Source organism: Vidua macroura, chromosome 1, assembly GCF_024509145.1.
Source record: "Vidua macroura isolate BioBank_ID:100142 chromosome 1, ASM2450914v1, whole genome shotgun sequence".
NCBI classification, from domain to species: Eukaryota; Metazoa; Chordata; class Aves; order Passeriformes; family Viduidae; genus Vidua; species Vidua macroura.
Window position 1 is genome coordinate 10,457,941 of NC_071571.1, and position 23,425 is coordinate 10,481,365.

Sequence of the window (23,425 nt, forward strand, 5' to 3'; positions counted from 1 at the left end):
TTTTGACATACCAAAGGTCATAATGGTCAATTGTTCCAAGCCAAAAGACATTGTTGCAAATTCAGCAAAGGCAGCACGTAATTCCTTTCACGTGACTGAACAGAAACACACAGATCACAAAACTAACTGTAAAAAAGATGTCTTCTAAGTCTGTTTAACAACAAAAGCATCGGTGACTCCTTTGAAAGGGTGTGAGTCAGTATAAAAGCCAAAACACTCCTGAGAAGCAATAAATATAATGGGATTAAAATTATCTTCTTGCACCAGACAGCTGAGACTGAGCATCAAGAAACCCCACATACCCTGGTGTGATTTAGAAGGCCTCCTAGTGACAGTGATCTGTCCCTTGTACTTCTTGACCTCAGCTGCTATTTAAGGAATTGGGAGCATGGTGGGGAAGGGGCTTGCACATCTAAACCACAAAGCTGCGGAAAAATCCGTGACTCAGAAGGGGCAACTTGCGCATGCCTATCCCTAAGGGAGCTGCTGCCTTCCATAACATTCCCTTAAGTGGGAAGATTTGCTCATTTGAAGAGTCAGTGTGTAAGGTTTTTCCTTCCCCTCCTTCTATGAATGTATATTCCTTTATATCTTTAAATATGCCTACATTCCTTTATATCTTTAAATATGCCTACATACACGCGCACACTGCTTGCAAAAACAATGACGTCTCTGCACGGATTTTTACATTTCAAAAGCTACTTCCTCAAATATCACTGAAAATAAATCATTGCCTAAAGATATGTTTCCACAGCTAAATTCTTAAGTTCCTTAATGTGTCACATTTAGCCTTTAATGGAATACATAGTCCTTGTCCACATTTTCATGTCTAAATTTTAGTTTTTCTATCAGTGACAGACTAACTTCTCACTGTCCTCACCCCGTAGCAGTGGGTAGAAACAATTGTGTACTTGACTTTGCAGACCATTCCTTTTACTACACAACCAGAAGTTTCTGTTATCCAGATCTTATGTAACAGAGTAACAGAGGACTAAACCACCATAAATGCTGGATATCACAAACGGATATCACAAACGGATGATATATTTGAATCAACTACATTTTCATACAGTTAAATGAAACAAATCTAATTCATTGAGAAAACCATGAGGCTTCACACCGAGTTCAGCAGATTCCAAGTACACCAGGAAAACACCATGATGAATGGTAAAAGGAAGATGAAAATAAAAAACTAGTCATAAATGTATCTCATAGTCCTGAACAGAATCTTTTATCTCATGTGTTGAGCACAGCAATACACTTTCAAATTCCTAAAACAAATAATTTATGCCTTTGACATACAATGTCAAAGGACAGAGACACCAATCACTTGGCTTCTCCCATTCTTTTGATATTTTGAAAATCCTGTGAAGAAATTAAACAGATCTTCTTACCCATCCCTCAACTGCCTCTTTTTCCCATAAGAGAGTGGCTTGAATACAGTCTTCAGGAAATTATCCTGTTGTATCCAGATTTTTCTTATCCCTGAGCTGCAAACCCAGCCCTGGAAAGCAGGAGACAGATATTTTTGTCTTTGGCTGGTGATTACACTAATTGCTCTATGAACCACTTTTTTTAAGGCAATACTAGAAAAATCAAAAAGTGCAAGGCTGGAGCAATGCTTCCTTGCTTCCTCATGATTCTTGCCTTGCAGCAGAAGGTAAACAGAAACAGCTTCAAAATGTTTTCCAGAAGATGGCTGCTTAAATCAACTCACATTCAGGAGGAAAGGCAATCACTGTGTTCCCTCATTTCCTCAGTGTCTTGAAAGCAAGGACCTGCCTTGGGATTTTAAGGTGACTGAACACGTTTGGCTGCAGACAGCAGGTCCCTGCCCGTGACATGTGTCTTCTGACAAGCTATTGAATGTATCCTTCACCACAACATACATTGTATGATGGGATTCTTCAGCTGACACACATTCTCATGGAGTTACTCTCTTTTTGTTCCAAATTCAATACAGCACTAAGGAAGCACAGAAAATGAGACACAGGTATGGTCAGTTCCATTCTTCATCTAATGACCTGACCTTAAACATATAGTGAAGCATCATATAAACAAAAAATGCTTGAAGATCCCTTTCCATTTACTTAGTAATCCAAAAGAAAGACTGTTGATCCTTTGATTTAACACTGAGTCTCTTTTTTAAGCAAGCAATGAAGATGCCAATATTTTTTTTTTTTCCATGCAGGAGACAAATATGCTTGGTCCATGTGTGACAATTTGGTTTAAGTTAAACTGGCAGTATCAATGAGACTGAAGCACATGCCTAAAATGCCTTGCTGAACTGGGACCATACTCTACATAACTTTCTCTCACAAAAGCTATGTCCAGCTGCTCACTGAACAGTCAGGAGATGATGTGGGTATGGGAGTTCTTCCATATTTGAAAGCTGTGTTCATAGCCCAAAAAATACAGTCCAGTTCCACTTTTTATAGAGAGGAAAAGAAAGCCTGGTGGCTGAGAAAGTATTAATAGTGTGAGGCCAAACATTCATCTGAGGACCACAGCCACCACATCACTTTGATAAGAAGGCTTACTTGGGTTGTTCTACTACACCAAAGTATTGGTGACTGATTTCTAGCTCTGCCAGGGGACTCATTATTGCATTATTGACATGAAACTTTGTAAAAATATGCACTATTTAACTGTACGATTACAGCTACATACTACTCAAAACAGATTTCAATAAAAGTAATAAAAGATCTCATCAACATTCAAGGTATTTTCATATCTAAAATTGGTCTTAATAAGTAATTGAACAAAATTATTTTCAAAGCCATTCAGCTCTGCTCATTTCCCTGCTCCTGACAGAACCAAAGGAAATACTTTTCCACAGATATAAACAAGCATATACTTCCATCATACAGAAAAAAAAAAGACAGGATTTGTCTAATTGGCAGTCATATACCTGAGTGATGATCATAATGACAGTATTAAAATCATCACAAGCACCCTTACCCATGCTTGGATTCTAGTTCATTTACATAATATGTAAATTTACTGCCATTATCAAGTTTTGCATACAAAAACCAGTAACATTATTTTAAGGAAAACAATTTCAGAACCAAATACCTGTTTAATGCACTGTGCTTCACCTCTCATGTGGCATATTTTTGCTGACTATCACTACAGTGCACAAGTCATAATTACATCCAAAATTTTAAAATTTGGTGTTACAGCAGATCTCGGGTATGAACCCACTGCAGGAGAGGCCAAATATTCCATTCCAAGAACCACATATAGTGTGTGACCCACGAGAAATGTGCTGGGAAGCACAAAATTACTTATCAGTGAAAGGGTGGAAATTTAGAGGGGTATCACAGAATGGTTGAGGATGGAAGGAGTCTCTAGAGGTCACCCTGTCCAACTCTCCCTCTCCAGCAGGGCCACCTAGAACAGGTTACCCAGAACCACGTGCAGACAGCTTCTGAGCATCTCAAAGGATAGGGAGTCCACAACCACCCTGTGCAAGCTGTAATAGTGCCTCACAGTAACAAAATGTTCCCCTTACCTTCACTGTAATTCTATAAATTATTTTATTCAGTAGAAAAACTGGATTAAGATGCTTCTATACATGCACCCCTTCCCAATGCATCCATCTTCTTCTCCATGCATACTGTTCAGAGCCCTGTTCTCAGCAGGATGCAGTTATTTCTGAAGTTGCACTTTACAGCAGACTGTTGAATTGATCCAATTTTAAGTGCTACAAAAAGAAACTTACTTAGAGGAAGGAAAAAAAAAAAAAAAACAAGCTCTACAAGATTTTCTTCCTTTTCTTATTTCTTTTGGTTTTGTTTTTTCTTGTTTGTAAACCCAGATATCAGTGGAATCATAACCCACCTGCAAACAGCAGCAAGGCAGCAGTGACGGTGAAAAGGACTTAAAGTCCAGCTTCACATCACATCGTGTGCAACCCCCAGCCCTGTTGTTCCAAGTCTGGCTCCCCAGGAAGCTGTATTTTGTGGGTACTCAGGTTAACACCAGAGGCTAAAGTGGCCATAGCACTTGCACTGAGCAGAGAAGAGGTGCAGGATACAGCAATCACACAATCCAACTCTTCTCCTCAATATAGGCCTGGTGCTGGAAAAAGGTGCAAGTAACATGACTCTGCCCCAGCTGGCACTGAACACTCCACAGCTAGGAAGTTCACAGAAGCCAAGAAGAAGGTCCTTTATTTTTTTTTTTTTATTCTTTTCCACATAAAAGTGTGAAAGGAGACACGCTTCAGTATGTCAGGGATGTTTTACAGCCAAGCTGCACATTGTGCTAAATGACAGTGCCAGGGAGGGGCAGGGTGGGAGCAGGAATCTTTATATAGCACTGAGAGCAGTAATTCAGCCCCTGACAGTCACATGAATACAGCCCTGCTGAACACAAACAGTGTCTTTCTCTGGCATTAGGCTATTAGGCAGATAAGGCTCCACTCTGGATTTGAAAGACTTACCCTGACAAACGATCTTGGTTTTTCTTCACCCTGCAAACGGTGGCAGAGGACTGAAGGAATCTCAGCACTTTCCACTGCTTATATAACAGGTGTACTCATAAATATGCAAAGATGATTTGAAGATGCAGTTTCTAATCCGTGCTGTATGCCTGAACAATTTAAATTACTTTTATCATGTAGACAGCATTGCCAGCTCTTTGCAAGTAGTTCCTTTATAATTTTAGTCTCTATTAGATGTATTTTTGTTTAGTGTGGGTTTCACGTGAATTGAGAGGAAAAAAAACCCCACCCACACTGAATGGGGATCTAATTAAGAGAAATGCATTTTTAGATGGAAAATAGATGTCATGACTTAGCTCCAGATCAGATTTCAAGAAATTTAAGATGCACATTTTCCATAAATGCCTTGCACTGCATGGAGAATATCCTAATCCAGCTCTAAGCAAAAATGACACAGTAGAACTAAACAACAATAACCAAAAAAACAAACATCAAGCATGACTAACAGAACACATAGCTCAGCTAGTGTCTCTACAGACACTAAGTTTCAACATTAACAAGTTTGTTACTCCAAGACAAATATTTGTTTGAAATCAACTTAAGAATAAAAGATCTCAATTTGCAACATGTTGGCACTGACATGCTTCAAGAGCAATCTTTCATGTGTGAAAAAAAGAAGCAATTGTAAAAGGGGGCATCACATGAATTACCTGCATATGATTCTACACCAAGTCTACTATTCTACTACTATTCTAGTAGTGATGGAAAGAGAGATAACCAAGGAAGGTGGGGCAGGATGGTGGAATGACCCTGACAGGCTACACCACAGCCAGATGGCTTTAGAGAGAAGAAAGTCAGAAATTAAACAATTTGAGGAAATTAGAGAGGTGAGGTGAAGCTAAAAACTGAAGTAAAAGGCACACGTGCTGGCTGTCACACAGAAACAGGTGATACCAACCATGTATGAAAGGACCAGAAATGATACAGAGCTTTTGTGGTAATGAGTTCCTTCCAGCAAATGGGTAACAACTTCTCTAAATATGGACTGGTTTCCCAGTCCTGAACGAGGTCCCCATCTTTCCACTGGGAGTACATCACAGCCCGTTGTTCCATATAAGTAAATGCTCTGTCTCAAACGCAAAATGTTCTCTTAGTACCACCAACGACCACACACAAAGTGAAGAAAAAGTGTCTGTTTCTTTCTGCCATACACCCTAGCACAGATCCCTAAATATCACAGACTGCTTCTGACTATTCACAGACCTAGCTTTAAGGGAAGTACACCCATTAGTGCAGTCCTGATGCCAGCATAGCTTTTGCCATTTATTTTTAGGTGAACTGGATTTCATTCTGAGTGAAAAAACAAATACAAGAATTTATTTTGGAAAAACTTATACTCCCTCCTATTTGAGCCCCTGAAAATGAAGCTTCAGCTTTTACATTGAAAGTACTTCCATACTGCTATTTTGGGGAGACTTCAATCACCTTTCAATTGTAATTCCTTTTGTAATTTTATTGTAATTCCTACTGTTCTCTCCTAGGAGCCCAACTCTGTGAGGTGTGGCTGCTTTATTGCCCATGCTGGGCTCAGGGGTGGAATACAGATACCAGTAAAGGAGGTAACCCAGTCCATGACAACAGTCATGCAATATTCTCAAAAGGAGCCTGGAGAAGAACAGGTGCCACAGTATTTCAGAATAATGTGGCCACTTAGATGCTTTATCCTCTCTTAACTCTAACACAACTACATGAGCAATTTTTGAGGAAGAAGGACACATAATATGCTTCACTAAAACTTAAGTAAGATCTTTAGGTAGCATGTACCAGCTACCATGATACCCACTAGCAAAAGAACCTTTTACTCTAGGGAAAAGTCAGGGGAGACGTCTTTGGGTGTCTGAGTTAGAGCAGATTTATGACAGAATAAAAAATCTGTAAAATTGTGCTGGTTTTGCATCACGGAAGTGATGCTTTGGGAGAGGCTGCTGGCAGTTTCCTCTGTGTCTGAGCACAGAGCTGTTGAGGGTTAAAAGCTCACTTTAAAGAAGAATTGGATTCTTCTTCCCAATTTCAGTCTAATCTAGTCTGAATACTAGATACAATTTGCTTTGGTCTGAAGAAGGCACAAAGGATCAAGCTGGCAGATGAGGCCTGGTGGTATTTCTAGTATCTATCCTGCACCAGAATGGCTCATAAAGAAAGTGAAATCTGAAACTGTATTTGTTATTTACCAGAAGTAACCAATTACAATACTTAAGAGCCAATGTGCATTTGAAGAAACATACACGTGCAATTTCACGTTTTGAATGATGTACAATAGACATAACATTGCAGGTGATATTACCTTATCAAAATACACAGAAAAGCACTTTGCAGGTCAGTCAAAGCCAGACCACCACCCAGGAATGGCAAACAGCATCACACTGTAAGAGGACTTCATGTTTCAGAGATGTTGTGGTTTTTGCATGATCCTCAGGACAGAAAAGAGCCCAGAGTATTTCTTCAATAGTACAAAAAGTTGGTACACAAACCAGCTGGGATTCCTCTCAGGAGAAACTGGCACTGGTGAGAATGGGTCCAGGCTTCCTATACTTGTTTGAAAGGTATCCTAGGGAAAGAAAACTCCCATGGACTAGGTTACCACAAGTTACCAAATGTCTCTGGAGGGTCCAGCAGACAAAAGATGAAATTTAACATCACCATGGCTATTTCTGGCTGAATGCATCCCACACACAGCTTCCCCACGTCTCACAATCACCTTTCTTGGCCACACAGCATCTTTGGTAGAAGAAAAAACAGACAAGAGGCTGACTTTCAAAGCCAAGGAAGAAATATCAGACTTGCTAGGGCCCCTCATCTTCCTCAGAATTACCACCAGGAGACAATACCAGCCACAGCATTATTGTGCTCAGGAAGAAAAACAGGGTCTGGGTTAAGCAACAAGAAATCTCTTCTCCCACTGCAAACAAAGGAATATGTTCTCTGTTTCACCTTGCTCCAGAAGTGACTGCTGGAGGTCAGAGGCACCAGCTTTGTGAAACTTCCAATAAACAAAAACATTTTCACAGACATTCAGCACAAAGGCACGGAGTCACTTTTGCTGCTCCTACACCTTCACCTATCACTGCAATGAAGGGCAAATACAGGTTACCACAGTCAGCCACTGAGGCAGAAGCAAAGACATCACAGCAAAGAGCAACCTTAGGCATAGGATGCAGGAAGGATTAATCTTCAGAGGAAGCGAGTACCTTCTTATTTTTTAACCAAATTATTACAATGGACAATATATTTATGTAAAAACCAATGATTAAGTGAAGTACAATAAACTTTAAGGAAGCTTTTAAAAATGTCATTTTCCTGCTACTTCTTGTTTATATAGAAGTCCCCTGAGCTACAGGCAAATATATGAGTAGCCAGTATTTAAGCAAGTATTATCAGAGCAGCTGCCTTTGATACCCTCTCAAACTGTAATGTATGCACATCCTTACAGTGTTCAATATTGACTTAAAACAAATTACTACTGCAAGTAAATGTCAAGTCATCTCTAGTGAAATACTGAAAACATACTAAACCTGAAATTCTAGGATGTTGCAGTGCCTTTTGGAGTCACCAGGAAAACATATACTATTGGACTAGACGTTTAAAAAATGCCACTACAAAAGTACTTAAACCAGTATATTTCTGCTCAAGGGTGGCTTCAGTGATTTACATACCTATGTACACACATAAACTTCTTACATTTATTATGTCTTAGAAAGGAGCTATCCATCAGTTCTACTTGTGGGTAGATTTTTTTAGAAAGCTGTTGAGTCTTCTCTTCTATGCAAGTGTTTCAGTGTTTATCTAGCATTATTAATATTTTCTGTCTTATCTTCAACCTCCATTTGTCTCATTTCCATTCTAAGGAGTTCAATCTTCTCATGTTTTGGACTGCTAATGCTTTACAGTACGGGAAAGTATTCCTCCATCCCAAACACAAGACGTCTCAAATAATCAAAATAAACTCCAATCTTTCTCCTGGTAAACAACTTTTATTAAGACTGCTTTAATCCCCAGTGTCCATGCCTCTACTCTTGGTCACTCTCCCAGATCTCTTCTGAGCTTCTTGTCCAATTCTCCCAAGCCTGTGGTATGGATATACAAATTACTGAATTCAGCATTTGTAGGAGACACAGATATAACCTTGTGACTCGAATGTGCCAAACTTTAAAAGCATAAAATTCATAAACATAAAATACACGACTTTTTTTCATCATCATAAAAAAAATATTAAATCTAACTGCTGATAGTCCCATTGTTGTTGCTCAACATACCAAATCAACCTTTTCTATTACAACACAGAGCCTATTTGAAGTATAGCAAATTAAAAGTACTAGCTGTTATTTCCCCTCTCAGAAATAAACATCACTCCACAGTCCAACAGTACTTTTTCATTAAAAACCCCTCACTTCACAACACTCAGAAAACTTACAGCATCTACGAAAGAAAGTATTTATTATTTTTTCACACTAAAAAAATACAGCAAATGAAACTGAGCTCTTCCAGCAAATTCAGCAAGGGGTTTGCCATTATCATCATTCAGGAAAGAGCAGGGATATTTCTACATTTTGTTGTTTCACTAGGTAACTGCTGTTTGTTTGTTCTCAGGCATCTGCCAAAGAAATTTAGCATTTCAAACAATTTTTACTTCAAGATTCTTCACTAAATTTGAACTGCTTGCATCCCATCACAATGCCATAATTTTATTTGTTCAAACATTCATCAAAAATACTTGATTGTTTAAATATTTCTTTCAATAAGGATAAGAGGCATGGTGCACAAAATTCTAAATTTTGCTCATTCTCCTTGCAATTCTAACAATGAAAAACACGAGTTAATATGACTAAGGATATCCCCTCATGAAAAAAGGTGAAGTTTTATTATTTGCTATTACTGGAAAGAAATTTTCTGTACAACTCCAGAACTGATCTGTAATGTGATATGAAAAGTCCAAAGAGCAATTTGGTCTATTTTCTCACTAAATGGCAGTAATAGATGCAACACCCTTGCAGCCATCCTGCTAATACCACGTAACTCTTCCTGGAGGATCCACACAGATGGAATAGTCCAGGGCTGCTTTCTCTGAGGAGACTGTTGCTAGGGTCTCTCTATTTTGCCAGGCTGTTTATGGACACATGGACATCCACACAGTAGGAAAAAGAGTGTCAGAACACTTTGTTTGGGCCTCTATGCCAACCAAAAGTCTCTGAACTTTTGCTGGTCTAGGCAAACTTTCAACCACCAGCCTACTAGTGAAAAAACAGGCCCCATTACTTACACTGTACTTGTCACAGAGTTCATTAAGAAACATTTTCCTGGCTTCTGAGCAGCTCTTACCAGACCAGACTTACAAAATCTTTTTTTGATATTTTAATATTAAATATAGATCAAGCGAAGATTTGAATTAAGAAACTGCAGAAGTCACAGTTTGGAGATCTGGACTCTGGATCCAGGGAGACATAGGACCAAACAAGTCCTAACATCCATTTCTACTTATATACACCAACAACACTTGAAGAATCCCTCTGTCCCCTCCACTGCCACCATTCTGCAAACCCAGCCATACACATAACAGCAAAACCCCCTCAAGCATCCTAAATAATAGCATATGTATGGTTCAGGCTTTGGAAAGCAAACAGCCCCTTCAAAAGTCAGAGGAAACACATTCTCTTCCAAGTTATGATACTTCATGAGAGTCCTTTCTCTAGTTATCCAGCCACTCAAACAATAGTCTTAAAAAGAGATCACTGAAACATCATATACTTTTCAACATTAATTTCTGTTGTAAAATAATGTGGCAATTATCCACACCCTGGCACTTGATGCTGCTCTAAGCACCGCAGGTTATGTGTCCAATAGACTGTGCCTACCAAAGTGCCAGGAATCAGCAAATGACTCTGCTCTCCAAAAAGGGACTTCAAGAAGCACTCTGGCACCTCCATCCCCTGAGAGCCATGCACAGAGTGTCCTGGTAGGATTCCACATGGCTTTAAGGCAGAAACGTCCTCTTCTGTGGCAAAAGGATCCAGCTAAAGCCACAGTCTTCCCAGCATCTGTCTCAAGCTGTATTGCTTTAAGTATTCCTACTCCTATATAGGCTGTTTTATTGCAGAATATGATGGTGTCCCCAATATGCTTTACACTGTTTTGAAGTTACACTTAATCCTAGTGATAAATAATACTGGCTAGCAATTAGAAGCCCTAGCTAAGATTACCGGGGGAAAACAAACAAACAAAAAAATTTCTTTACACAGGTATAAAACTAGCAATTCCCCATGTGCTGCACCAAGTGGAATTAAATAAAGCCAGTTCCCATCTTTTAGTGTTAAGTTTACCCTAGTAATAGAAGGAAAGAGCAGAATTCTGCAGAAAGCAATCATGTTTTGGAAATGCCCCCACACCACCACAGTCAGGAGCTGTGGTTAACAATCAGGAAAGGCTCTTCACAAGCCAGGAAAAGACTGCTGCATCCAGACCCTACACTGGGGCTACTGACTGCAAGAAGGCTCTCAAGAAGAAAAGGCGGGGGGAAAAAAGGAGGCGGGGGAGGAAAGAAGGCAGAATGGGATCATCATGAGTTTGGCAAAAATGAAGCTCACCCACTGGGAAGATAGGGGAATATACATGCATAATTTTACATGGATTAAGAGTTTGTGTCAAATCTGTGATGCGCTGTGGTGAATTCTTATACTGCAGTGACTCATCTTGTCTGACAGTTGCTGGGGAATTAAAGCAGTTATTTTTAAAAAATTATATGTCCTGCTTGACGCGTTATACAAATAGCCTCTTAAAAAATTAAAACGCAGTCAATGCATTTTTAAGTATAGGAGAGCTATGGTACATTTAGGATTCTGCCTACTATACCACAAACAAGCTAGGAAGACCTAAAGGAATCTGCTGATATCCCTTCAGAGAAACAGTGATCTTTTTGCCATTCCCAATCCAAATCCTGCATCAAAAATTAGTTTATTATCTCTGTTTTAAGACGGCATGCAAACACTTCCCCGGGAGAAAAATTAACCACAAAGGAAAGAGGTGAGCTAAACCCAAATTCCTCCGATACCAAAGGATATTTGGTTTGCTGGAATCAGAATGACTGCATTCCCCTTCTGATGGATTGACAAAGGCAGGTCAACCCCCTTCCAGGGAAAGGCAGCACGTTGACTCACAGCCACAGGTGCACACAGGTTTGGCAAGGGGAAGCAGTGCTGGCTCCTGCTCTGCGCAGCACAGCCACGCAGACTACCCTGAAGCTGCAAAGGGCAGCTCCTTGCAGCGTGTGTTCTCCTTAGGAATAAATTGCTTACTCCCTGCTTTGCCTATAAAACTGACACCCCCTCGGCAACTTTCACACATCCTTGGGAAAAGTGTTTGGAGTATGTCAGTTGTGTAATACAGTAAAGATCATCTGAATGATCCATTAAGTGTAACCCTTGGGCATCAATGCTGCTCCACGGCAATAAAGGTATATTTACTGCATGCCTTCAGGACAGCTGCTCCGGGAACATCCTGGAGATTTGCATAGTCTGTTTTACAAGGCATTACCATGTACTTCTACCGAAGGAGTGGCAGAGAGGAGTGGCAGAGAATTCTTTCGACACCCATTAAAAGCCCTTAAGTCCAAATAGCACAGCGAAGGAGGCAAATAAAAAATATTCAAAATTAAAAAAAAAAAAGATTTTTTTAATTCCAATGCCTTAAAATACTCATTAATGAATTGAACCTGTTTTTAAAATAATCAAGTTATTGTCCCTCTCCAACTTGAGCACCATCAGAGAAACAAAATAGCTGATGAGAGGAGCTTCATCATACAAAGAAAGGGTTCTGTTGACAGTGCTCTTGATTTCATCATAATTTCCATGATATCCAGTACATTTTCTTAAAGCCCTAATCTTCCATGTAACTTATATGAAAATTCCAACTTTATGTATTTTGAGTAAATTAGTCCTCTCTCCACCAGAAAAAAGTAACTGAAAACATGAGCCAACTGCATCCTAACAGTTCAAAAAACAACAAGAAGCAAATGTGACTGTTGAATTTCTTAGTTCATTTCTCACCTAAAGTCAGACACTCTGTCATTGCACAGGTGATACTCACTTTCTAAGCAGAGCATTATCTCTCAAGGAGTGAATTAAAAGGATGACTCTGCATCCCAAATCACAGAGGTGTGCTAGTTATTGAAATTTTCACACTTTAAAACCTCTCTGTGAGTGAAGTCAGCTGGCAAATGTTAGGGAGAAATAATAACAAGAGAAGTTAACTACACATCTCTGGTCTCAACACAGCAGCTACAGGCAGACAACAAAAGACATAACTTATACCTAATAAAATAATAAACTTGGCCAGAAAGTGACTCAATCAACCCAAGTAATATTACCAAATATAATTGAGCCAGTCAATACAGTGAAAACAGAGGACCAAATTAATTAGGTGACTGCAAGTCCAGTGCCTTTGGGAATAACTAATCACTTATTAAAGATCTGCTGAAACTTTTTTTGAAAGTGCTCCTTGGAGAAAAGTTGAGACTTTCAAAAAAAGAAACCTGCTATGCCTCACATGTTTAAAATGGAAAAGGATGGGAAGTATAGCATGGAATATAGGGAGAATAGTTTCTGAACAGGATGGTTTTCAAATTTTCCATGTGGTGCATGCGGTTCTTTAAGTGTTTCTGCTATGTTATCTGACACTTGGATAAAATACTGGAAGAAATATAGAGCCTCTTTACCCAATTAATTTTGGTTCACGAAATAATTGGAAGGGCAATTTAACCTTGTATACCCTGCAATTGAGGGTATACAAATGAGAAAAGGGGGAGGGGGCATTTTTTAAATTCTTAAGTGCTTTTAAGAATGAAGGGGTTGTAGGGTTTGTTTTTTTTTTTAATAAGACAGCACATTTCAGGACTCCTGGTTTTATTTAATCAGTTCTTCAGTTAACAACCCCCAAGCTATTCTAAAAAACAGTATGATTCATCTATTTCCACCCAGTACAATTTTATACATCGTTAGAAAACTAAAACCTCGTAAAATCCTAAGCAGCCCCGAAGTACAGCTACTGCAGAGTGACACGTTGATTGCATCAGCCTAGAAGGGCTACTTCTGAGCAATGCAAGCTTTAGTAGCTCAGGGAAACTACCAGAGTGTCAGAGAACATGTACATAACGCACCAGCATCAAGCATGTTCACTCAAACACAGCCTAACAAATGTCTCTAGAACATCTGGAATCAAGGACGATTCCACAACTTCCAACATTTAAAAAATTTAAAGTGCTCTTGAGCCGCTGTGTCCTGAGAAACACAGAAGCAATATCCCCTTCCCAAAATGAAGTGAAAACACCAACAAGAAGTGTGCTGTTGATGCCTGAGGCTGAATGTAACACTACATGCCACCACATCACTGTGAACATCCTTCTCAACACTCTTCAGAGTGCCAGGCTACCTCCGGCACTCGCTCCTCCTGTGGGGCAGGCAACTGCACACAGACACAGAGGAACCTGCTAAGCATTTCTGAGTCTGGCTGATCTCCACCTGCCAAGTCATACCATGAAACTAACAAAATCTAAAATGGTTATTCTCATTTGCATCCATAGTACCTTTTAAATAGCTATGTTTAAACTGAAAAAAGCCCATTCAGACCACAGCAAAGGGGAGGTGGAAGGCATGTGGCTTGCCCACAGTAACCAACAGGTTAGGCTTGTCACACAGACAAACTTCCCAGAGCACCATTAAATGCCTTCTGACCTTCCTTCTCCCTTTCAACTCGCAAGCAGTGCACAACTGCTAAAAAAGAAAAGAAAAAAAAAGGCACTTTGCTCTGTGGTCTACAAAGCACGTGCCACGTGCCCAGCAGACACTTCCTGAGGCTCTCCTGCCACATCTCTGCTGCCAGTGAGGCTGTGAGTGTGCAGCTGAACAAGGAACTCAGGATTTGGCTACACAGGGTGGGGAAAATGCCACGGCCAAAGTGAAACATGTGATGACAACTACCAGTGAAGACTGTGATTAGAGCACCTGCACGGTGCCCGCTGTGCTAGTGGCACAGTAACCAGGTCTGGGCACAGGGACACCAGCTATTTTATGTTCAGTTTCGAGATGCACTGCGTGGGTAGGACCCACGCTATCACACTTCCTAGAGCTAGGAAGGAGACAACTTTAGCTCACAGCTGAGGAATAACCACGCAATAATCCTGCTGGTGCTCCTCTCTTTCTCACAAAGCAGCAGCTCTCTTTCAGAAATTGTTCTAAAGCTGCATTGGCCAAAGCAGGTTTTAGCACAGAGAACCACGTGGCTTGGGTACAGGCAGCAGCTCTAAGACCCACAGCACCCAGAAATAAAAACTGACACTCAAACAATACAACAAAAACAATGTTTCAGAAATGCAGCACTTGAAAAAAAAACATCTTCCTAGCGAGTCTGACTTGGGAAAGCACTTTAAAAAGGGGCATAAATTACAGCAGTCACTCTGCTCCCAATATTATTAATGAGACCCAAACACATCAAAGCATGAAGTTGCCTATTGCCTCCAAAAGTCTCCTGCTTCACAAAGGCAGCAGAGACACCCTAACACATCCTGAGCAGAACACACGTTAAAACCTCAATCACGTGAACTTTTATGCACTTGCATGAGTGTATCTCAGTGAATGAAGGCAGTGGACTGGCTCATTATGGCCAAGCGAAGCACAAGCATAAGGTACTGCACATTCAGGGTGTAAAGAGACACAGAGTTGCCTTGAAAACCATTTAACTCAGGAGTAGCATAGCCAGAGTATGACTTCTACAGCACAATAAAACTGTACAAATTACTGATCCCATTCTCTGCAGGGACTAATTTTGGGAACAGGCCAGGAGTTGCAATATGCCTAAATGTAGGAGTGTTAAGTAGTAAATTATTTCATTTTTTCAGGCACTGAACACTGTGATGTACTTGACTAAGAACACACCAAGAGCAGCCTGGGGGAAGACACTGAAAATGTGATATTGCCTGTTCTTTACCTGCCTTCCAATTCCAACTGATCCTCATTTAGGCTGCCACAGTCAGAACACATGAGCCACCTCGTCTGCTGGGTGTAACACCAGTGGCACATAAAGAAAGATACAGTCAGTGGCTTAAACTCATTCCAGATCTAGCTGCAGGGAAGTTACAGCAGTGCAGATACAGATGCCCAATTTCAAACCATGTCCCACTTCCTCAGAGCTTTCTTAGATTATGCTTACAGCATCAGAAACTACACCATAAAACTGTATTACAACTTTGGTACAGTACATTAACATATTCATTGAAGGTCTATGCCAGTTTGATTTCAGTTTTTTTGTAAGCATTTACTAACAGATGTTTTAATTAGTATCTCATTGGTGTGTAGACAATGATGTGACACACCAAGAAGCATTTTCTGCATAAAGCGACAACGTTACATGTACCATGAAACAAACAGCTCTTCCCACCCTCACTACCACAGAGAAGGCCAATGGACTGGCAGTGCATCACAGAAAGGCAATACTGTATTTAACTCCTCTCACTTCAAGTTTTCAGGGCACCGACAGGGAGGGGGAGGCACAGAAATGAGAGTCACAAGCAATCTCAGTAGTTCATTCTCTTCACCCTCAAACCGTTAAAAGGAAAATACAATGTCAACATCAGCTCCTCCCTGCTGATGAAACCGGCTCCAGCACATTTTACTTTCTGGCTCCGAGCCCTTACAAACCGTTACAAAAAGACAGAAGACAGACAGACAGCTCAATATATTGACCACTTCCAATAACTAATTTGGGACACGCTGGGTCATTTGTCCCTTCTATGAAGTGCTGTAGCCTCTTGGTGGTGAATGAACCCTGATATTTGGGGGGCATTATTAAAAAAAAAAAAAAAAAAAAAAAAAAAAAAAAAAAAAAAAAGAGGGGGCAGCTAATAGCAGATTTGCGTTTCAGGAAAGAGCCAACGCTAGCATCAGTACATATGAATACTGCCCACTCTCTTCCTCCGGGAAACACCGATTACATCTGATACACTAAAACCGTCTCCACGACTCTGGTCGCTCAGTGCCCATCAGCGAGGGCACTGACAGGCACTCCTCGCTGCCTGCCTGTCGCTCCTACCCCGGCGCTGACACACATGGAAGCGGGGAGCGGGAGCCGGGCTGAGGAGCGGAGGGCGGGCTGGGGCTCCTGCTCATCCTCCCTGCCACGGCAACAGCTCGGGCTGCGTGTGCGCCTTCCCAGCCCGGGGACCGGTGGAGCATCACAACCAACCACGCCAAGAAGCCACCTCAAGCTTTCAATCATACATTTAAAAAAATAAATCCCGCAATTAAATATATATATATATCGTTTCGTCTGAGTGACCTGACTGGTATTGTCCACAACGACCTTATCAGAGGATGTTTTGTTGCAGCCGACACACACACGCTGCGTGGACTCCGTGGGAGTCTCTCGATGCGGCCACAGCGGGGTCTGGCACACAGGTACACGGCACGTTTCCGTGAAGCCGCGTTTCCCTGGCAGGGCAGGAGCCCCTACAAGCCATCCCCACAGATTTTTCCAGCTCCCGCACCACCGCGTGCGCGGCCAAGCCCCGCCGCCAGAGCCCCCCTGCCGCCCCCGCCCGCGCCGCGGCGGAGCGCGGGGGGCTCGCAGGTAGAACAAAACCCCCGCGCCGGGGTCCCCCGCCAGCGGCAGGGGCCGTCAGGAGAGCCCCCCCGGGCGCCATCGGGCTGGGGCCGGCACCGCAGGGCCGCAGGGCGGAGGGTGTGCGATGGGGGAGCGGGCCGGGGGTGCCGCTGCCGCTGCCGCGCCGCCCGCGCCCACCGCCGCCCGCCCCGCCGCGCCTTTACCTTCGGAGAGCTCCAGCTCCAGCTCGGCCAGCCGGGCCCGCACCTCCAGCGGCAGGGACACGCTCTCCAGGCTGCGGTCCGCCATGCTCGTGCGGCGGGGACGGGCTCTCCCCTCCTCTGGCTGCCCGCTCTCCCCCTTTGTCCGCGGCTGGCGGGGCGCGGGAAGGCGGCGGGGCCGCGGCGGGTGGCTGAGTCCTCCCCGCGGTCTCAGCCGGGCATGCAGGGGGAGGCGGGCGGGCGGGCGGTCCGCGCGGGGGGACGGGGCGCGGAGGGAGGGAATGCGGAGGTTTCTCCTCTCCTCCCCTCTCCTCCTCCTCCTCCTTCGCCGCCTCCTTCAGCGGGGCCCCGCCATGGCTGCTCCCGCCGCCCGCCCGCGATCGCTCCGCATCGGCTCCTCGCCGCGCCCGGCCCACCCCCCGCCCGCCGCCGCCCGGCACCGCGGCGGCGGCTCCCCCTGGCCTCGCCCCGGCCCCGGCCCCGCTGTCCCCGCCCGGCTCGGGCTGGCGGCGGCGCTGGCGCTGCGGTGCCGCTGCCGCGACTGGGGCTGGCCGGGCACTGCCGCTGTCACATCCACGTGACCGCGCGGCCCCAACGCCGCCCGCAGGGGGCGCCCTGCGCTGCTCGGGCCGCCCCGCCCGCCCCGCGCGTCCCGGGGCCGCCGCTGCCGGGGGTGCACGGGGGGTGCGGGACCGGGGGTACGCGGGACGGGGGTGTGCGGGACAGGGTGTGCGGGACCGGGGGTACGCGGGACGGGGGTGTGCGGGACAGGGTGTGCGGGACCGGGGGTACGCGGGACGGGGTGTGCGGGACCGGGGGTACGCGGGACGGGGGTGTGCGGGACAGGGTATGTGGGACCGGGGCTGTGCGGGACGGGGGTGTGCGGGACAGGGTGTGCGGGACTGGGGGTGTGCGGGGTGTGCACGGCCGGGGGTGCGCGGGCTGTGCGGGTCCGGGGGCGTGCGGGGTGTGCACGGCCGGGGGTGCGCGGGGGGTGCGCGACCGCGGTGTGCGGGGCCGGCGTGTGTGAGGTGTGCGGGATGTGCAGGGCCGGGGGTGTGCAGTGCTGGGGGCGTGCGGGGTCGGGGTTATGCGGGGCCGGAGGTGCGGGGCTGGGGGTGCGGGGGCAGCGCGGGCAGGGCTGTACTGGCTTTCACTCATGCCAGCTCCCAGGAGTGGGGCTGCACGTCCCCGTTTTGCCGAGGAAGACGGGGAAGGAGTGATGTGCTCGACGCAGGAGATTCGACTCTGAAACCCTGTGCCCCCTTTTCCTTACCCACCTGCCGAACAACTTCCAGCCTATCCCTATTTTTGCTCCTATTCTCTGCATACAGCCAATGGAGGACTGCATAGTGTCAGGTCAACAGTGGGACTCAATGATCTTAGGGGTCTTTCCCAACCAAAATTATTCTATTCTATTCTATTCTATTCTATTCTATTCTATTCTATTCTATTCTATTCTATTCTATTCTATTCTATTCCAAACAAGCCATGGCAATTCTGGTGCATATATCACTAAACTATAGTTGCACATTGCCATGGAAGAGTAGCAATTTTAATATGATGATAAAGAACGAAATTGACACATGTACCAACTGGCACTGAGCCAGTATCTGGGGAACATGGTAAAAAGGACTGAGGACTCTTAATTACACCACTCCAACAAAATGTTTTGAAAACAGAATGTTTTGAAAACATTTAATAAAACTACCTTTCAAATCAACAAATATATTCCACAAGGAGCATCTTCCTTTTTTCCTGTATACATATTTTCTTTATTTTTCTTTGTTTGGGCTGGGGGTTAGTAGGTCGGCTTGCATTTGGTGGGTTGTTTTAATCCCTCATGAGAAGGAAGGAGCAAGACACCACAGCACCTATGGTTTCAAAAATCCTTGGGAGTCCCAAAGGTAGAACAGGTCTTTGTGTGACACAATGTTAGCAAAAAGGAAAAGTCATAATCAACCCCAGGTCAGCCTTGACTTAGCTTACTGTTCTAGCCAGGGAAAGAATGTAGGAGTTTCTTGAAATATAAAACTTAGGCTGCAACTATACTAAACAAAGTATTGTTTTATTACGTTGTGGAAGGAAACCAAATTACATCACGTTACCAGCTGTGCTGTACAGGCATTAGCACTGGAGTGGTCCCTGCAGCGTGTGCAGGGCTGGTGGTTTCTCGTGTTTTCACTGGTTACCAGCCCCAGACTGGAGAGCTGTTTACACCCAACCGTGGCCCATGCCAGCATCACTCCAGCCAGACCAGCAGCAGAACAGGTTGGGATACTTTGGTGGGTTTGCCTGCCTTAAACAAGGCTTGAGCACACACAGTGTTCCTTCATTTTATGGTGCTGCTGTTTGTTTTATTGTCATATATGTTGTTTTCTAGTAACCTCTTGTGAGTTTCTCTTCAGTGCAGTGAGGAGGAAACCCACCTGGTCAGTCTCCTTTGATAAGGGCCATTGCTTTCAGCAGCATGGTGACACACATTATTTAGGGCTATACAAATGCCTCTCCTCCAGCACAGGAGTAAGAATTTTTACCATTCATTGAGCACTGCATGTTTCAAATACAGATATTCAAAAAAATATCAAGGTTTTCTTGTTCATTACACCCAGATCTAAACAAAGAAAAACAATTAAATCCAAATATTCTTCAGGGTTCCTACATGAGAATCTGAGTTTTGTTTGTTTATTGTGTTAAGTGGGATGAAATAGGCTGAAAGTATCAGCCTTCTGCAGAAGTGGCTTTTTCAAGTATGATGGAGGCAGCCAAGAAGGAGCCAAGGGAAGGCTTTTGGTGATCCAGCTGCCTTTACCAATGTGTATCTCTGAGTTGCAACTTTACTTCCCTAGTGCTGATACAATATGATTATTTAACTTGTTACCTGATCATTACAGAGTCTGTAGCACTGGTGTTTACACCACTTTCCAAATTTTTCCTTTCAGGAAGTTGTATAAAGGGACCTAAAGAGAAGTGGTTGAACATTCACTTTGTGACTGAATTTTCTTGGCTCTTCCATGACAAGCCCAGGGTTTCAGCTGTTGGGTGCTTTGAAAGGAAGAGTAATCACTTGGGGTTGGAAGTGGAAATGGCTGAATTCAGCAAACAGTCAGGGTGGTGTCCTTGGTCTTGGCTCCCGTGGAGGGCACTTGAGGTCTACAGGGCCAGGCAGGGCCATCCCATCACCTGGGGTGAGGTGCAGACAGGGGCGAGTGCTGTGGGAGCCTTGACGTGGGGCTCTGACAGCTGAACCCCGGCATGGGGACATGCATGAGGCCATGGCAGCCTCCTTTGGAAAGCCCATTGGTTCCCCTTGGGCTGATCTTGAGAGGAGACATTTCTTATTTATGCAAAGTGTCAGAGCCCAGACTCCAGGAGGGAAATCTCAAGCATATAAATTTGCACAATAGTTTTGATGAAACACTGAAATTGCAATGAAAAATAAGGAAGTCAGGACTTTTGACTAGCTGGTCTTTATTCATAGATCCTTTTAGGTTTATAGGTAAGAGGTTGTGACTTGGGAAAGTTCCAGACTCCAAGAAGAGCAGGATACCACTTGCACTTTGGATGCAGTGATTAATTAGCACGGTCAGAAAGAAGTGTATTTTTACTTAACAGTACATGTGTAGCAGTCAAATCCTGCTGGTGCCTATGGATCACCTTATGGTATTGATACCTGAGTGAAACCTCTGAAGTACCACATAGAATTGACCTTGCTTAGGTAAAAATCTTTTTCCCAGCTCTCTCACAGCAAAACATGTATCCACATTTGCAGAGATTTAGCCCAGAGCCAGGTCTATACTAGAAAACATTCACAGCATCTCAACATTAGGAAAGGGACAAGGCACTAAAAATATTTAGGGAAAGGGAAAAGCTGTTGCATAGAGACACCATTAACTTAAAGCACCTAAAATGATGTGTGTGTCTCCTGCACACCTTAGCAAAAACAAGAGGACTGGGTTTGTGAATGAACAGGTCAGCTTCTTTTCTGTCTGAGAGAGGGGAGGAGTGGGAATTTGGCCAATGTAACAAAAATGTCAAAAGAGGAGGCATTCAAAGAAAAACAACCAAAATAATCAGCTGCCTGGAGGGACTGGGTTATAAGAAGAGATTACAGAAATGCTTACTCAGTTTGTGAAACAACAGCAAGAGATGGCCCAAACAGCTGCCCATGATAATTTGAAAGGCAGAAGCACCAGGGAAGTTGAAGTGGGGAGAAAAGCAGGGTAAAGAGGATATAACTGAGTAATGTAATGGAAATAAGAACGGCAGCCGAAACACGTATCGGGGAAAGCTTCCAGGGGATGAGCAGCATTAGACTTCAGAGGAGGCTCTCAAAGGAAATGGTGGAATCCCCATAATTTGAAACATTAAAGCCAGAGTAGACAAAGCAATCATGAATATGCTGTAGGAAATAATCCTACTGTGAGATGGGATGAATGTGCTCTCTGGCATTGCTTATGCAAAGATGTACTACTTTTCTTTTTTTCCTGTTGAAGTCAATTTATTTTTTCCCCTTCACCTCTCCACTTCCATTCCATCTGTTTGCATCTGTCTGCTCATGTCTCACAAACAGATCATGAAATGTATTATTCTTTTGCTGTATCTACCACATATGTGTCTGGATGGCTCCCTGATGCCGACTGTAAATAGCAAAAGAATTCATTAGTTAGATAAATTAATCAAGTTTCCAATGAATGGCATGCAAAGGGTTCTATAATTATTTCTAGGTTGGGTTCTAATCTCTTTTCATGCTTAAAATTTAAATCAAATCACATCTTCTAATTTTTGTCCTGGGGAAGCAGAAGGGAACAGAGAAGAGATAGGGAAGGGAAGGGAAGGGAAGGGAAGGGAAGGGAAGGGAAGGGAAGGGAAGGGAAGGGAAGGGAAGGGAAGGGAAGGGAAGGGAAGGGAAGGGAAGGGAAGGGAAGGGAAGGGAAGGGAAGGGAAGGGAAGGGAAGGGAAGGGAAGGGAAAGAGAAAAGAAAGGGGAAGGGGGAGAAGAGAAGGAGAAGGAGAAGGAGAAGGAGAAGGAGAAGGAGGAAAGCCACTCAGCCTTTCTCACACATGGTTTTCATTTTCTGTTATGCCACCTAAGCAAGTACCATATTCCATTTCTCCAAGCTGTTTAGACACCTGAGATCTGTTTAATTATGGTGGGCACATGGCAGATGTCAATTGCTGCATATCTGGGCATTTGATTCTCTGTCTTAATACTTTGAAATAATTTAGATGTCCCTCTCTTAATTCATTGTGGTTTATGAAAGTGAGTCCCAGGAAAGCCAAATGGATACCATGGATAGAGTGTTCAGTGTACAGGAAAGTGTTCAGCAAATCCTGGACAGCTGAGAGGAAACTTCATAACCTTCAGTCATTTTCTTCCTTTGCACCACTGCAGATGAGCTCTGGTGGTGGGGGAACTGCGAAGTTCCTTTCTCCTCCTGTTCCTCTGCCAGAGCTTACTGGCCTCGTAGCACAGCTGGCAGCAGGGAACATGAATTCATGCCTGAGCTCTTTCTGCACATAGTTTGGCATATTAGCTCACATGCTGATGAAACTGGATTTGAGCTAAGATGCATAAAAGGGAATTTTTTTGGCTAAATGTGAGGTACTGCACAGAAAAATGAAGGAAAAGGAAACCTTGGGAGATATATTTTCCCTTAATATATTAAGTAGTTCTCTCTCTGTGTTGTATTTTCATTGTTCCTAAACAAACTATTTGATTATTATACAGTTAAGGTATTTTTTACGATTGTATTTTGTGTATTTTAATGATTTTCATACATTGTTCTTTTTATTAAAAGCAAAAATCTAATAAAAAGCTTTCCTTGGCACAGTTTAAATTAACTTTGGTTTTAAAGTTAGTCCCACATAAGATGTGTTTATTAGGCTCCTGCAGTCTGGCAAAGCCTGTTTACACAAAATAAAGATCCTCCCCACTGCTCTGTTTGAGGTTGGAATTGATAACACGTTTCACAAGTTCAGAGAATTTGAGGGTACTGGAATCTGGAGATAGGAAATGTCCTGATATTCTGTAAGAAAATTCTGTAATACAGGAGAAGATCCAAACACACACATGTGCATAGCTGGTTTCTCACCCCACCTTGGGCCTTATAGGA

General features: G+C 43.5%; 1 protein-coding gene across 1 annotated transcript in view; it reads right to left on the reverse strand.

Annotated features, from left to right (window-relative positions):
* DIP2C (disco interacting protein 2 homolog C) overlaps positions 1 to 17,531 on the reverse strand; it is a 308,057-nt gene extending 290,526 nt beyond the window's left edge. The window contains exon 1 of the mRNA XM_053984007.1: positions 17,314 to 17,531. Within this exon, the coding sequence (XP_053839982.1) occupies positions 17,314 to 17,398 (85 nt within the window). The 5' untranslated portion in view covers positions 17,399 to 17,531. The remainder of the gene's footprint in view (positions 1 to 17,313) is intronic.
* Positions 17,532 to 23,425: the final 5,894 nt, after the last annotated feature.